General features: G+C 37.9%; 1 protein-coding gene across 2 annotated transcripts in view; it reads left to right on the forward strand.

Moving 5' to 3' along the window:
- Positions 1-15,603, forward strand: part of CUBN (cubilin) — a 146,249-nt gene that overhangs the window by 101,119 nt on the left and 29,527 nt on the right. For both annotated transcript variants that reach the window (XM_027695563.1, XM_027695562.1), the window contains exons 47-55: positions 91-231; positions 1,202-1,383; positions 2,932-3,103; positions 3,973-4,179; positions 7,192-7,341; positions 8,187-8,308; positions 10,144-10,369; positions 12,266-12,453; positions 14,723-14,879. In XM_027695563.1, the coding sequence (XP_027551364.1) occupies positions 91-231; positions 1,202-1,383; positions 2,932-3,103; positions 3,973-4,179; positions 7,192-7,341; positions 8,187-8,308; positions 10,144-10,369; positions 12,266-12,453; positions 14,723-14,879 (1,545 nt within the window). The remainder of the gene's footprint in view (positions 1-90; positions 232-1,201; positions 1,384-2,931; positions 3,104-3,972; positions 4,180-7,191; positions 7,342-8,186; positions 8,309-10,143; positions 10,370-12,265; positions 12,454-14,722; positions 14,880-15,603) is intronic.

A 15,603-nucleotide genomic window follows, 5' to 3' on the forward strand; every position in this document is an offset into this window, starting at 1 on the left:
AAATATAAATATAAATATAAATATAAATATAAATATAAATATAAATAATATATTGATATAAAACTGTCTTTCTGTATGTGATTTTTGCAGGAAATTTGTTGGGCAGGTACTGTGGTAATACTCTCCCTGATGCTGTGGACACCTCTGACAGTTTTGCTTATGTCAAGTTTGTCACTGATGGATCAGTCAATGCCCGAGGATTCAGACTGAGCTTTGATTCCAGTACTGAAGGTTGGATTTGTAACGTTGCGAGATACTTTGAGGAAGCAACATATACCACAGATTGTATTGCGCTAATAGAGCATATATTGTAGATCACTTTTTCTTGGAGGGATGTGTTATTTGCTCTTAAATATAAACTTAGGGGGAAATATGAATAGAGTTCTCTGGCAACTACTTAGCTGAGATGAAACTTTGTGAAGCAAGCAGTCTCCTGCTATAATGGGTGTTGCCATCAGTGGTAGGTCTTGCACAATGAAGCATACTCTTCCACTCCTTTTCTCTTCAGCAATTAGTCTAGAGTTGTCCTAACATACCCTCCCCACATCCCTCTTGATGAGCAAGAAGGTAGAGAAATGCTGTAATTTTCCTTTGTGTTATTCTGTCCCTCTAAGGTGAGTAGTATTCTTAAATCTCCCTAAAATCAATAGTTTTTAACCCATAGGTTTTAAGCAGAATCACAGAACTGCAGAAACACTGAGGTTGGAAGGGGCCTCTGGAGATGAGGTGGTCCAAGCCCCTGCTCAAGCAGGGTCAGGTAGAGGAAGTTGCCCAGGACTGTGGCCAGTCAGGTTATTATATCATTACCCACTCTAAGACCCTGCTCGTTCTGTGTAGCTCTGCCCAGTCATCTGAAGGGCAGAAATGTCTCAGTCTATACACAGTAAGAGGTTTGTATCACTTCACATCAAAGCCTATGTGTCACTCATAGGCTTCTGAAGCCTGGGATGAGCCCTTCGGAGAAGACAATATTAATAAATGGACTAAAAAGAGCTGCTTTGGTCAGTTAATATTTGACTGCATTTATGGCTGAGTGATAAAGACTGGCAGGAATGTAACTGTTTAGGTAAATATATGGACAGGGTAGGCTAATCAAATTAACCTCTCAGGATCTCTTTTTCTTGCATTATTTGGGTTTTTTGCTATAATTCTATAAGCAATGCTTTACTCTAAGAAGTGTCCCAATACTTGGGTATTTCAGAATGTGGTGGGGATCTTACTGCCCCTGTTGGAACATTTACTTCACCCAACTATCCCAACCTATACCCACATAACCGAGTGTGTGAATGGAGGATCACAGTGGAAGAAGGACGACGTGTGACTCTAACCTTTAATGATATGAAAACTGAAGACTACTGGAGCTGCTCATCAGATTATGTGGCTGTGAGTATTGGGTGTAAAGGCAGAAATTGCTCTTCCTAATCCCTTTATGGAGTACTAATGGATGTAATAAAGCTGAAATGCAACTTATAGGTCTATATATGGTTTAAAGACAAATCATAATTTAATCTGGGGAAAACAGATAAATGGGAGAAAGTTACCTCTGTAGACTGTATAAACTCATCTGCTTGTTTTAGAGTGTGGAATTTTTGATATTGTGGCCCAGGCAGAGTAGAAGACTTGGAAAAAATGATTGGAATTGTCTCTTTATCGATTATGGGAAAAGGTTCTGGGGTTTTTGAAAGCATTCAAGGTCTCTTTTCTGTGGACACAAAGTCCATCAGTCAATTCCAGGTCTCTTTTGACTTTGGAGGTTGCTACTGCTGTTGTTACTTACTGCTGTCAATTAAAAAAGAAAAAAAAAGAGAGAGAGAAAAAGCCAAGGATTGCAATAAATGACTACTACTGGGTGGGACCTTGTATATTCTGAAAGAAAGATAGGGAAATCTCAGGAAACTCTACCTCTTTATCACCCTCCATTTCCAAAGGGATAAACATTGGTTATTTTATCATGTTTATTTTAAATTTCTGGTTATTTAGTGAAAAAAAAAATAATCAAACCTGGCATCCAGACCTTAACCTGATCACATGTACAAATGCCTGAAAAATGTGATTCCTCTATGAAATTGCAGAAATGAGAGATAGACTTTAGTTTCCTATTTGTTCAGATTAGCAGTGCAAACACAGGAATTAACTGTAGGATGATCAGAAGCCATCCCATGCACAAATATGGGGGGGGTGAAGAAGATATCTCTTGGGATTTGTAGATGATGTTTCCCTTGTTTTCCTTCACAGATGCTTTAGGCAAAGCACTAGGAGCTGGCTTTTTATAAATTAATGATCTCTTAAAGGAAGATTTTTCCTGCTAGCTTTTATGCATTCAACACTCTAACAAATTCCAATTCTCAGTGGAAAACATCATTTCAGCCTTGCTCGCACTGCTGAGGCAGTAGTATAAAGAAGGAAATTAACTCCTAGCCTAAGGACTGTATGAAAGAAACTGAGAAAAATACCTCTGGATCATCAAAAAGTGAAATGTTTGAATTAATCAAAAACACCCACCAGCACTCAATATGTTGAAGATTTTGATAAAGCTGATGTTGGCTTTAACAAGAATACAAAGACAATGATTTGAAATGAAATAAACATGATCAGTATCTTATTAAGTGATTGAATATATAAGTATTGAGCTAAACTGCAGTATTCTTCACAATAAAACTATTTCAATTTCTCTTTTTACAAAGGAAAAAGAGAGAATATGTTTGTGTTTCATCAAAATAAGCAAGTTATTTTTAATGTTTTGCTTCAGGGCCTCCTCCACTCAAGGCAATGCAAGTTTGTGCCAAGGTCTGGAGTAGTTTGAGAACTAACCTGCTGTGAGGGACATCAATGAACCTCATATTAAAGATGTGAAACACTGTTAAATGATACAGGAGATGCTCATCATACTACTATATATTGATCTCATAAGAGTTTACTCTGACCCCACAGGTTTACAATGGCCTTAGACAGAATTCTCCCCAGCTGGCCAAGCTGTGTGGAGAGGTAAATCCAGGCACTGAGGTGAAATCCACTGGAAACACAATGAAAGTCATTTTGGTGACAGACATGTCCCGTGCAACCAGAGGCTTCAGTGTCTCATATACATCTAGTGAAGATGCAGGTAGTGTATGTTTTTGAATTAAATGATTGATCTTTGGTGAGCCATTCCATAGGTAAAGTACTGGCACATATAAAAAAAATTACCTAAACAGATAACAAATCTCTGATACCTTTTTTCTCTTACATCTCTGGATGGGAATAGATATGGATCACAGTCCCTGCTCTCCCTGCTGTTCTATTGTTTTGTACTTGGTCTTGAGTAAGAGATGGTATGAAGTGGCCTTATTCCATGAAAATTTCGAAAAAGCATAGTGCCATAGACAAATTGAATAATTCAAGTGCTTCCTTATTACTCAGGGGTGCAATTAATTTATTGTAGCTTGTGAAATAGTGCAGCTAACCTACTTTTGCAAGCTCAGCCTCCAGAGAGGAGGCAGCTGCCAGAGCCTTACTACTACATCCTTGAGTCTTTTGAACTTGATTTTCCAACTCCCACCCCAAATATCCTACTGTAGCGTGAGTGTATTGCTCTTGAGGATGTGTTTCAGAAAAATTTTCTCTCGAGTCTCGAATTTGTTAATGAGCAGGGCTGAGCAATACTGAACTGAAGCTATAGTGAGATTTTATCAAAATGTTAAATAATGGTTGTTGTATTGATAGTGCTGTTGAAATATTTTATTTGATACTGCACATAGTTGTTCTTTGCTTTACACATGTGTTTTTAAAGACTTGCCAATGAATTCCAGGACAATAGGCAAGAATTCTCTTGTACATAGCAGTAAATTATTAAAAATAAGAAGATGGAAAAGGTTTTGATCTAATCAGGACATGTGCTTTCTGACATGAGCATATCTGAATAAACAGGGGCAAGATTTCACCTCATACAGGAATTATTACTATTTTTTAATAAGCTGTATTTTGTTTCTGCAGTTTGTGGTGGAATCCTGGTGGGACATGTAGGTGGGAATTTCTCCTCTCCTGGTTATGATGGCATCAAAAATTACACAAGTAACCTGAACTGTGAATGGATAATTGAAAACCCCTCCCACTATAATTCATCCATTTATGTGTCTTTCGAGGATTTCCACTTGGAACATCACCAGAACTGCCAGTACGACTACCTAGAGTTACGAATAGGTTTGTATGTTCAGCAGGAGAATGGATAAAGCCTGTCAAGATTCTGGTCGTGCAACTCCGTTTGTGCCAATTCTTGTTCATATATATTTGCAGAGAGTGGCTGTTGTAGAATCTGTACATTTGAAAGTGTTCACATTATGCCTTCCATGTTGCATCCATGACCAGGAGCAAGATTTCACTACCAGAGCAATTGATGCATGCATTTGGTCACCTTTTCTTTCAGGGGAGAAAATAGAAAACTGGATAGGTATGTTAGGAGGATAAATTATTTTGGTGTTTGCAATACCAACCTGACTTCTCTTTACAAGGGACAATATGAACTTCATCTTCCTTGAAAGATGGTAGTTAGAATCATCAAAACAATTTATTTGGTTCACTGCCCATTTTCTCGCTGGTCCTGAAATGTCTCCAGGGACAGCAGGAATGGAGTAAAGAATACTTTATTTATTATTCATACTCTCTGGGCTGCATACTCCATTTTTGTAGTCTATAAGATGATTCTCCAGAAAGGAATCCTTTTTTCCTGTGCAATTGCATCACAAAATACAGACTGAAGCATTTAAAAGGAAAACAAAAATCACAGGATTAATGCACCAATGTCTCTGCATATTTGCACATCTTTAGCTATTTGCAAGAACAGCAACTGGAAATGTCATATGAAAGTCACTCAGCTAATGCCAAGCGTACTATGAAAGCTGCAGCTGTCTCCTTCACTGAGGGCTGTATCTGTGAGTCCCAGAGAGAGCAGGTTCTAATTTACCAGGAAATCAATTCTGAAAGATGTGAAAAGGTTGAGAGCGGGAATCCTTTACATCCTTATTTGCATTCACTTGAGCAAGAGCTTTTGATTGTGTAGCATTGGTTTGTCCTGTGTAGAGCCAGAGCATGCATAGCCGCATAGCCTAGCAGTTCTCTCTCATGTATGCACTGGAGCTGGGGAATAATAGAAAGAAAACTCAGATAGAGAAATAATAAAATATATCTGCTTTGTTACACATCCATTCCCACTATTCACTTCGTTGTGAACCTCAGGCCTCCAGGCAATACAATCAAAGGAGAGGGGAGAAAGTGTAGTCTTGTTTTGCTCTACACAGTTTTGTCATGTAATGTTCCCTTCAGCCATACTAATGGAACTTCAGTTTCACAAATAGTCTCATGTCAAAAGCAGAATGCCCTAACTCATATGTGTATGCTGACAAGTAGCATTTAATGAGTGCTGAGATGCAAATAGTGCAGAATATCACTAAACTCAGGCAGGTATTGTTTAAGACTCTTGACACAGCAGATGTGTAGTTTGGGAAAGGTCCAATTCAACAATAGTTACCCGAGAGACCCCAAATGAAGCCAAGATGTGCAAAATTCTTTTGTGATACCCATACAATACATGTCATGGTACTCAAAGAAAAAAAAAGGAAAAAAGTGGAATTGACTGTATGTATTCACTGAGAAATATTTAAGCTAAATAGATGAAATAAATATTTTAAAGTTCTTAGGGTAAGGGTTTATATTGAGTTATTAAATTATCAGGCGTGTGCATGTAGTCTGTACACGGTAATAGAGCTGAGCATACTGCTACAGTGAAATAAACTCTTAACTTTTGGCTTTTGTGGAAACTCTTGGTTTTGTCTTTCAGACCATTCCCTTCAGTTTGAATGAAATCTTACAGCACAGTATTTCTGTTTTTGTTTTCTGTTTATCAACAGTCTAGTTCTCTAGCCAGCTGGCCATTTATGAAAGCAATGATAGGTGTCACTTTTCACACTGTAGAGATTGAGTAACCTGCGTCACATCTGTCACATAGTCAATCACCTCATAAGAAGTGCACAAAACGTATACTTCACATACTCAAAGTAGATATTACTATTTTTTCCTGAACCATAATTTATCATGAGTGTCTTCTGCTTGTACAGCTCAATATCAATATCAATGCATGTTAACAAGACAGTTTGTAGCCATTCTCTTTGTATTTTACATTAATAGAATTTTATTATATGTCACTTTTTATCCTTGTGCTTCAAGGCATTTCAAATGGTGGCTGCATCACCATATATGACAGAAACATGAAATCACTCAACCGTGTGACTCAGAATAACTGTGAAAGGGCTTTGAAGAACACCCAAAATTTCTCCCTCTTGCTCTACTGCAAGAACAGTCTGTCATTACACGTGGAGCTACAAGTTGCTTTTTGAATAGAGACTTTTAAGACCAACAGCCTACTATCATTAGAGAAGTGAACTTGGGAATGGCATTGCCTGGATGTCATGGGGAATGCTATTACACTTCTTTTCTTTCTCCTGATAATTTATCAGTAATAAACAGAAACTGATACTTTTGCCAATATGACGGATAAGAGCTTACACCAACATGAGCAAAGTTGCAGTGTCACAGAAGTACAGTGGACTGTGTTGTGCTTCCTTTTAGGTTTCAAGGATTTGAGCAAATGCTGGCATTTTTTGCCCTACAGAAAACAATATGTTGATCTCCCTGGGAAAGAGATGCCCACTGTTGATACAGCAGTGACAGCTTGTTCATGGATGATGCACATCCCTATATGGTAGAAAACTCAAAATCCCTGTTGACTTTAACGAGGATGTCATAAAAACAAAAATTCAATAGGTTTCCATGTGTTATGGTCCTTGGGCCATCTCTTCTCAGTGTTCTGCCCCCAAAAGTCTGCAGTTTTGAGGCAGAACAATGAGGGTTCTGATGAGACATACAAAATGAAAGTGTTCAGGGTGGCAGGAAGGGGAAAGAAGGAGCCCAGCGTATTAAAAGGATCATAAATATAGCTTTGGAGAGAACTTCCCTGTTGCCAAGATTTAGATCCCAGCAAAGAACTGCAGCACTCTCCTTATGTCCATAACAAAAAATCAGTTACTAAGTGTGATTATGTACTTTTCTCTGTTTTCTAGTTAAAACACAAGGAAATGTATGTTTGCCCTATTCCTTTATGCTACTGTAGCTCTTTTAGGACTCAAAAATTGTTGTGGTTTTTTTTCTTTCTTTACTTAGGGGATGCTGATGGAGAGCTAATAGCCAGACTTTGTGGTCAGGCTGCACCATCTGTACCATTAGTCATAGCTGCCCCACAGGTCTGGGTACACTTTTTAAGTGATGAAAACACAGAAGATAAAGGATTCTTGGCCCATTACACATATGAAGGTAAATGACTTGCTAGACTGCTGCCTTTGCCGACTGAGGCACTTCTGGGGAATGTTGCCATTCACTGGGTGATACTGAGAATATACATGATGGGATCAACTCTTAAAGAGGCCCTCAAAGTTACACGGTCCCTGCCACTATTTATATCCTTCTAAAGCAAGCGCATGCTAGCAGCTGAATTTTCAGATTTATTTTCTGCCTCACTGTTCCCATTCCCCAAACTGCATTTGAGGTTTTGCAATGCTGTGCAACACTCGTAACAGCTGGTTGCTCTTGGGAATAGGGATGTAACAGGTAGCACCAGCCAAGTTTGACTTACTTCAAATAGGTCTCCAGAGTGCTAGCAGAGCTGAAATGCATTCTGCTGCTTGAACCTTAGCACTAATTTTGAAATCCACTTAAAGCCGTATCAGTGCAAATTACACCACTTTGCCATTTATGTGCCAACACAACTAGTCTTCCTGTCACAGCTGAATTTAGCCTTGGGGCTTCTCTAGACATCAACAACTTTTTTACTTGATTGTGTTGGTCTAAGAATGGCACTGATTTTCTTAAGTGTCTGAGATAAGTAAATGGAAGATAAGGTGGAAGAAGCAGCTCTAAGTGTCAATTAGCTAAGGTTTTGCAGAGCTATATTAAGTGTCAGAAAAAATGCAAAGTTTCAAGGTCATTGCATCTGTTTACTCACAACATTTTTAAACATGGATTTTCCCAGAGAAATTGTTCATCCTTACCTGTATCAGTCTAACTGAAATATGTTTTAGTACTATTATAAGCTGAATAATCTTCCATTTGTTGGATTATAGTTTTCAGTTCCTAAAATGTATTGAATTTTTTTTCTTCAGCCTGTGGTGGTATACAGTCAGGTGAAGGGGGAATTATCTCGAGCCCTAACTACCCAGAGCCTTACAGCAGTCTGACTCACTGCTCCTGGTTGTTGGAAGCCCCTGAAGGTGAAACGGTCACTGTGAGTAACATAATGTCATGATTATGTGCACAGCTGACAGTGCGAGAAGCATCTTCTGAGTTCTTGAGGAACAGGTTTGAGACAAATTGGAAAATCAGAAATGTGGAGAAATGAAATATCTCCCCATCAACCTTAACTAAGAGGGGGAATGAAGATAACCAAACCAGATTGTGCTTTTTGAAAATCAGAAGGATCCTAGTATAACTTGACCTCAAAACATAGCACTGACTTCTCCTTTAAACAATGACTTGGTTAAAAAAACTAGTTAGAAAACCTAAAATAACTCATTTTATTAGATATGCATGGATATTCTCAATATCATGAGAATGGATATGAGGCTGAAGGTATTTCTTCTCCTCAGAGAAGTTACAAGCCACTAGAAAGTTACTTTTGTGTCTTAATGGTCTGGAAGATAATATGATTTCTGGTACAAATAACATCTATGAGATGCTGCTCTTATTTCCCAAAAATTATTAACAGGTGCCCGAGGTACTACTTTCTTGAGTCAAACTCCTGAGAGACCAATTTAAGCACCTTTATAGCCAAGCAGTGTGAAACTGAACTCACTGAATTATTTGACTGATTCTTTCAAGAACAGGTCCAATCATTGATATTTATGGTCCAGGTCAGAAAAGTATCTGAAAAGCGCTTTTGTTAAAACACATTGCAGATTTTCATATGTAATGTCTTTCATTAATTTCCCTACCATGTTTTCCTTGTTTACAACTAAACTATTTCTTAGAAATGAAAACCCGTAGTCCTAATTATTCTGCTGCATGATATTCTGACCACTGCCTAGGCACTTACTTCAGGGAATACAGGACTATTTTAAGTGAACACAAAATGTCTATTTAATCCACAAACTTGTTTAAAGCAGAACTAATATTAAGCAGATGGAAGCAGATTTCTGTTTTGAAAGGACTGAGTAGCAGCCCCCTCAATGAAGGCAGACTAAATTTTGCAATATAAGCTGCCAGTTTCAGTTGCTGGTAATGTTATGAATTTAAACCATCAGAGCTAAATTTGTATTTGGTCTTTGACTGAGGCAGAGTTCTTTTGGAAATGAATACACACAAAATGTACGGGAGGAAATATTATGTGTTCGCTAAACTTTTCTACAAAGATGCTGCTCCTGAAACTGGTAAAAAAAAGACTGATTGTAACAGGGCCAGGCAATAATTAGTGTACATCAATATTTCAGCATCAACAAATGCAGAAGTCTACTGCATCAGCAATCTAAATCTTTGAACTGGAAATCCCACCTGTGTGCATATCACTGCAAGGACAAATGGAATCAGTGTGGGAGGAAGACAGGGTCAGAAGCTGCCTGCCCCACCTAGTCTGTTTATGTGATGCTTCCAGGCCCACAGGAATGAACCATGGAACTGTTTCTGTTTTAATGGAAACTAACATTATTTTTAGCAACTGTTAGTACATTGATTCAGAATAATAGGAAGAAAAAAAATCCAGAACCTTCTGCTTACATAACTACTTATGTTTCATGACCAGAAGCCTTGAGTTCAACACCTGTGCATATTCAAGACTGTTTTGAAGCACATACTTAGCTTCAAAGTATGGTTAAGTCCCAATAATGCCAGATTTGAACCTATGCATTCCTTTTCCATTTCTATCTTCAAGCTAAGTAGCTGCTGTTACTTATAGTGGTAAGATTCCAAGCAATACTTGCAGGAAAGCATCATGAAGCGTGGGTTGTATTTCTAAGCATACCCAGAAATCATTGTACCAGTATGGCTACAGGATCTGGCTGGAGTTGCTCTAAACCCTCCCTGGCGTGACTAGTTTTAGCACCTGAATGTCACTTTTGTGTGTTGCAGCTTACTTTTACAGCCTTCCACGTTGAAAATCATTCACTTTGTAAGTGGGATTCTGTTACTATCCTGAATGGTGGCTCTCCAGGGTCTCCTGTCATAGGAAAGTATTGTGGAAACACATCCCCTGGGACAATTCAGTCTGGTTCCAGCAAACTACTTGTTATCTTTAACTCTGATCACTCAGTTCAAGGAGGTGGCTTCTATGCAACATGGACATCAGAATCTTTAGGTAAGTTTGCATTAACTAACAAAAGAAAAATGTGGCAACATCTTCAGCATCCCTGAAAGAAGGCAACATTAAAAAAATCAAGTATTAAACCATTGCTGTCTGATCTCACACAAGGAAATAAAACTTAGGCTGATTTTGTACTTTTTAAGTCTCATACTGGCAGCTTCTTGATGGCTGTAAACTGATGCCATGTCCATTACCCTCCCGGCAGTGGTATCTATTGTCAGTGACTATGAGACATTTCATTTTATGAATAACAACTGTTCCACAGTTTGATTTGGTTTAAACACTTAAAAACTAGGAAGAGGTCAGTTTCAAAACAGAGAGGCAGACAGAACTTCTCAAAGAGCCTAAACCTTTTCCACTGCAGTGGAGATATTGGTACCCTTTTGAAGGTGATATGCATGCAGGATTGAATGGTACATTTTTCAAAGCTACCATCCTTCTGTTGAGATTATCAGCTCTCTCGATTTTAAAAAAGGTAGCTCACTATTTGCACAGTGTACCTCAGGAAGTCCATAAAGAACTGAAGGCAAGTGTAGATGTGGCAGGATGTGCTTTCCAACCTCAGAACAGAGCTGGCCAAGTGCTCCCTACTGTCACCTACAGCTGCAAACCTTCTGGCTGATGCTGATCACCTTTCTGTAGCAGTATTCACACAGTCAATTGATGGAGTGTCTTTTTAAACATATCAATAGTCTGCACTTGCGTGAATATATACTGTCACTTAAGCAGGATTTCTACACTGTTCTCACTGAGATTTCATGTGCGAGGAAAACCACTCTTCAATGATGTAGTAGACATAAGCCTACATGTGCAATATGTGTAGGTAGTATTCACTCTGTGACAGGGTTTGGGGTTTTTTTATGTACCTGATTTCCTTTCTTTAGCTTTTTTCTCATTTTTTCACTGAGAATCTCTGTTTTTTGGTATGTGTGACCAAAATCTGACTTTGTATCCTTCTAAACACAAATGCCATTACTAACACAGAAGAATGAAAAATAAAATCTTCCTTTTAAAACTATATTTTTTTTAATTAAGAGGGAAAAAAGGAATGTTATAAACCTTTTTTTGCTCTTTATTCATCCTTTTATTACATCGTCTCTGAAATAATAAGGGTTGCTTGTGCTGTACGCATAGCCCTAGTAAATTATTCTTGGCATGGTATTTGCAAATATGTTTCAAATTAACTAAACGTACTATGTATAAAAACATGAGCTGCCACAGAGCCATGACCAGTTATTCCCCTTTATAAATGAATCTGTTATCAATTTTTAAAGTCATGTTTTCCAGCCCTCTCCATAATCCCACTGAGATCCACAGGGCTACCTGGATTGGAGAAGTCACCATTTTGCCCTGGGTAAACAGATGTAGCTTGAGGAGATTCACATGTAGAACTGCAATATTTTCATGTTGCAGAGTGAGAAGAAAAAAGCATTCAACAGTAAAATTGGGTTTTTTCCCTAGAGTGCTCTTCTGAATGGCTGTCTGTCATGATGTGCATGCTGTGGGGTGTGGGAAGGAACCTGCACAGTCTCAGGAGAAGCTCCTCATTAATGTGTTCCTGGTCCTTACAGTCTTTCAAAGCAATACTCACTTCAATTTGCCAAGAGTCTATAGATGTACCAAAGCAAAAGTGTATGAACTGGCAAGGAGAACGAGCTTGTGAAGAAAATAAAGTGAAGTACAAAGAGAGACCTTCCCTAGAGTGTAACTACCTCCCTACTGCTGGGGTGCGAGAAAGAAAATTACTTAAAAGAGGGGTAAATGAAGTTTCAATGGGTATCAGGGCTTTCCTCTCTCACTCTTGCAGGCACAGAAGGAAACAGCCATTCAAAGCTGACACCAACCAAAAATATTTGAACATTTCTCTCACCTGTTGCTGTTTTTTTGCAGGTTGTGGTGGAATAATTCATTCAGATAATGGTGTGATCAAATCCCCTCATTGGCCTCAAAACTTTCCCATGAACACCAGATGCACATGGACCATCACTGCACATGAAAGCAAACATTTGGAGATGACCTTCCACAGCAACTTCCATATTCCAGATAGCGATGGAAGCTGCCAGAGCAGTTACGTGAAGGTAATAATTGTTAGGGTTAGATCAGCAGAGCAATGCTTTAAGAAGTCATGATTCCAGAATCCTGTTTTGCATTTGTCACGGTTATAACTGTCAAGGCACAAAATTCATGGAATATAAACTGAAGTCCATTTTCTGTGTGTTTTGTGAACTGGCTTGTATATAGTTTGAATTTTCATCTGTTCTTGAGGTTCCATCACCCTCCTTACTGCCTCAAAAATTAAAAATATGAAAAAAAAAAGCATATATGATTTCAGAACGAGGAAATAACAAGAAAATACAGTGTAAATAAAAGATCTTTTCAATTACTCCAGTGAGTAAAAAAAAAAAATAAATGTGACACTGTAATTCCACCAAACTCCTTTATAAGTGTTTAAACTGTCCAAGTTGCACTAATCCTTCCTTTTTTTAATCTCCAAAACCAAAGATAGTATTCTTATCTTTCATGTGTTGTCAAGAGGCTCTTGTTTTCAAAGCAATAGAATGAAGTGGGCATGCCTTGAATTTTTCAGTGTCATTTTTTTCTCAGGCATTTGGCATATGTTCAGTGGTTTTGTGCTCATTTTCTCCACAGAAGTACAACTCCCACTTGAAATAAAGGGCAAACATAATTTGACAACATGTAGGAAGACTTGAGCAGCTGGATCAGGATGGTCTGATCCATACCTACTAACTCACAAACCACAGTTGCACTCATTTTTTAAGGCTGTGAAAGAAAGCCCTACAGCTAATAGATTTGTCTTTTCAAAGACAGTGATTAATTGATGTAATATGTTAAAATAAATTTCACTAATATGGAAGTCTTAATGTCACCCAGTAAAGGTGTTTAATTTAAAATTCCTAAACTGCCCTGAATGGCACAAGCAAAACTATGTCAATTGGAGATTTCCTCTATAAAGAAAAATCTGAAAGTTTTGATGTTTGTTTCCATTTCTGAATGTCCAGTTTGAGATGCATGAAGGTGTCTGCATATGAAAAACTGTGGAACAGATGTAAGTTTCTTCCATTTAATCCAAATTGAGCAGCCACAAAAGAGTAATCCAAAATCAATAGTGACTTTGCAAAACCTTGGCCAGGCTATAGGCTATTAAAATTAATCCTTTGAGCATCCATTGCCTCAAACACCTGGTCACATGAATGAGGTGATTCATATGCCTACACTTACAGACTAATCCTTGGCTAACCCTTTCCTTTCTAGGATGGTTGCTTAGAGCAATCACAACTTCATGTGGTTGTTCTGGTTCCTCTCAATTTCTTTAAAACACATTATTTTAAATATCAAATACAATTTGGTTTTAATATATTTTTGGTATAAACTGCCAATAAAGAAACTATCCAAACATATCAACAAAAATAACTTTATTATTAAAGTAAATAGTTTGTATTTAAGCAGACATTTTAAATCCTTGTCAATAAACATCTTGATTCAGGAAATTTTTTAAATGGTTAGAAACATCAAACATTTATACCTATGTTTCATTTTATATTTGTCTTGAAATTCAGTGCTTAAACTGTGAGCTTAAACTGTGCATATTTAAGTAAATACCTGAAGAGGCTTTCACTTACCTACCTAAGCCTGCATGTGCTTCTTGAATGCAGGGCTTGATTGAACTTAAATTGTCTATTGGTACAGTTGAAGTAATACTTAAAAAAAATCGTAGTTTTTCTTCATTATATTTTTTGTAAATTTTATTATTTTCTTAACTCTACATGATTTGATACTTGTCATTGAACAAGTAAATGCAAAATAACAAAAATGGGAATCTTTTCTTATTACCAAGACTAGATATTAGGAATCCAGATCTGCCAGTTTGATGCCTCTACATTATTCTAGCATTACAGTTTTTTGTTTTATTTACTCACGAATAACATAAGGATTGCATGTAATAATTCCTTGTATACATAGTTATGCATATTTATAGGGTGTATGGAGATAAGTAAACAGAGACAAAATGAAAGTAGGTAATGATTGTACATCACATATTTTTCTCTTGTCCCCTGGACCTGATCTATGTTTGCTCTGCTGTCATCAGGGATTCAAGCAAATGACCTCCAGATGCCCTTCAGAGGTCCCTGGCAACCAAAGTTAATCACTGTGATTCACTCCCCTGACTGCAGGGATTAGGTCCAATTTAGATCTCTTCGATTCATTGTGAGATGAATCTTAACCTAAGTCTATGGAAAGAAAAATTGCATATGTAATTTCTGGTGGGTTTCCATAATCTACTTGGGCTTTGAAAGCACTAAACAATTTCCAATCTGGCCTTGTCAGGTGTGGAGAGGAAAGGATGAAGAAGAAACAGCTTTGTTAGCCACAGGATGTGGAAGTTCAGCTCCTGATCCTGTTGTTGCTCCAAACAATGTGATAACTACAGTATTTCAGTCTCAGGATGTTCCTGCACCAGGTTTTTCTGCATCTTTCATAAGCAGTAAGTAATATTAAAGCCAGATGGCTGCTCTATTAGTCTTTTTGGGATTAGTTTGATCTGTGTGTAGCAATTCGGATCCCGGTCCAACAAGGTATTGAAGCCTCTTCCCAGATTTGGAAACCAAGTGTTTCCATACTGAATGCAATGGAGCTCCAGTGTTGCTCTTGCCAAAAGTCCTCCATGAAACTCTAACTTTACAGTTATTCTTAGCCACCTTTGTCTTTTCACTGTGCCCAGAAGAAAAGAATGGGCTTTAAATTTAAAAAATTTGTTTCTCTCTAGTTAAACTACATGGAAGCTAAAGCTGTAATCTTAAAAAGGATCTGCTCTTCCTTCAGAGAGGCAATTTCTCCTGTGTGCAGTGTAGCCCATGCCCTTCACATAAATTCGTCACTACCTGCTCTGGCCTTTGCTTTGTTTTGTTGTATTTACGTTTCGTGTAGCTCAAGTGGCATTTCTTGGGTTGGCCTGTCCATTTCTTTAAGCATGGCATGTGCTTTGTGACAGTCAAACCCACCAAAAGTGGAGGAGGTAGTTCTCAGCTGCCATAGGTTGTTTGGGGTTTTTTTGTAGGATGCTGCCAAAGGAAACCACTTTTTCTTCACAGAATTCAGATTAAAACAGTGAGAAATCAAATGCTTAGGTGAAGATAGTATTGAAGTATTCAGAATTCTGAACTGAAACTGCTTTTGTTTTTATAATGTTTGTACTAATGTTGTCATTA

This window comes from Neopelma chrysocephalum, unplaced genomic scaffold, assembly GCF_003984885.1.
Source record: "Neopelma chrysocephalum unplaced genomic scaffold, ASM398488v2 Primary Assembly neopelma1_102, whole genome shotgun sequence".
Taxonomy (NCBI): Eukaryota; Metazoa; Chordata; class Aves; order Passeriformes; family Pipridae; genus Neopelma; species Neopelma chrysocephalum.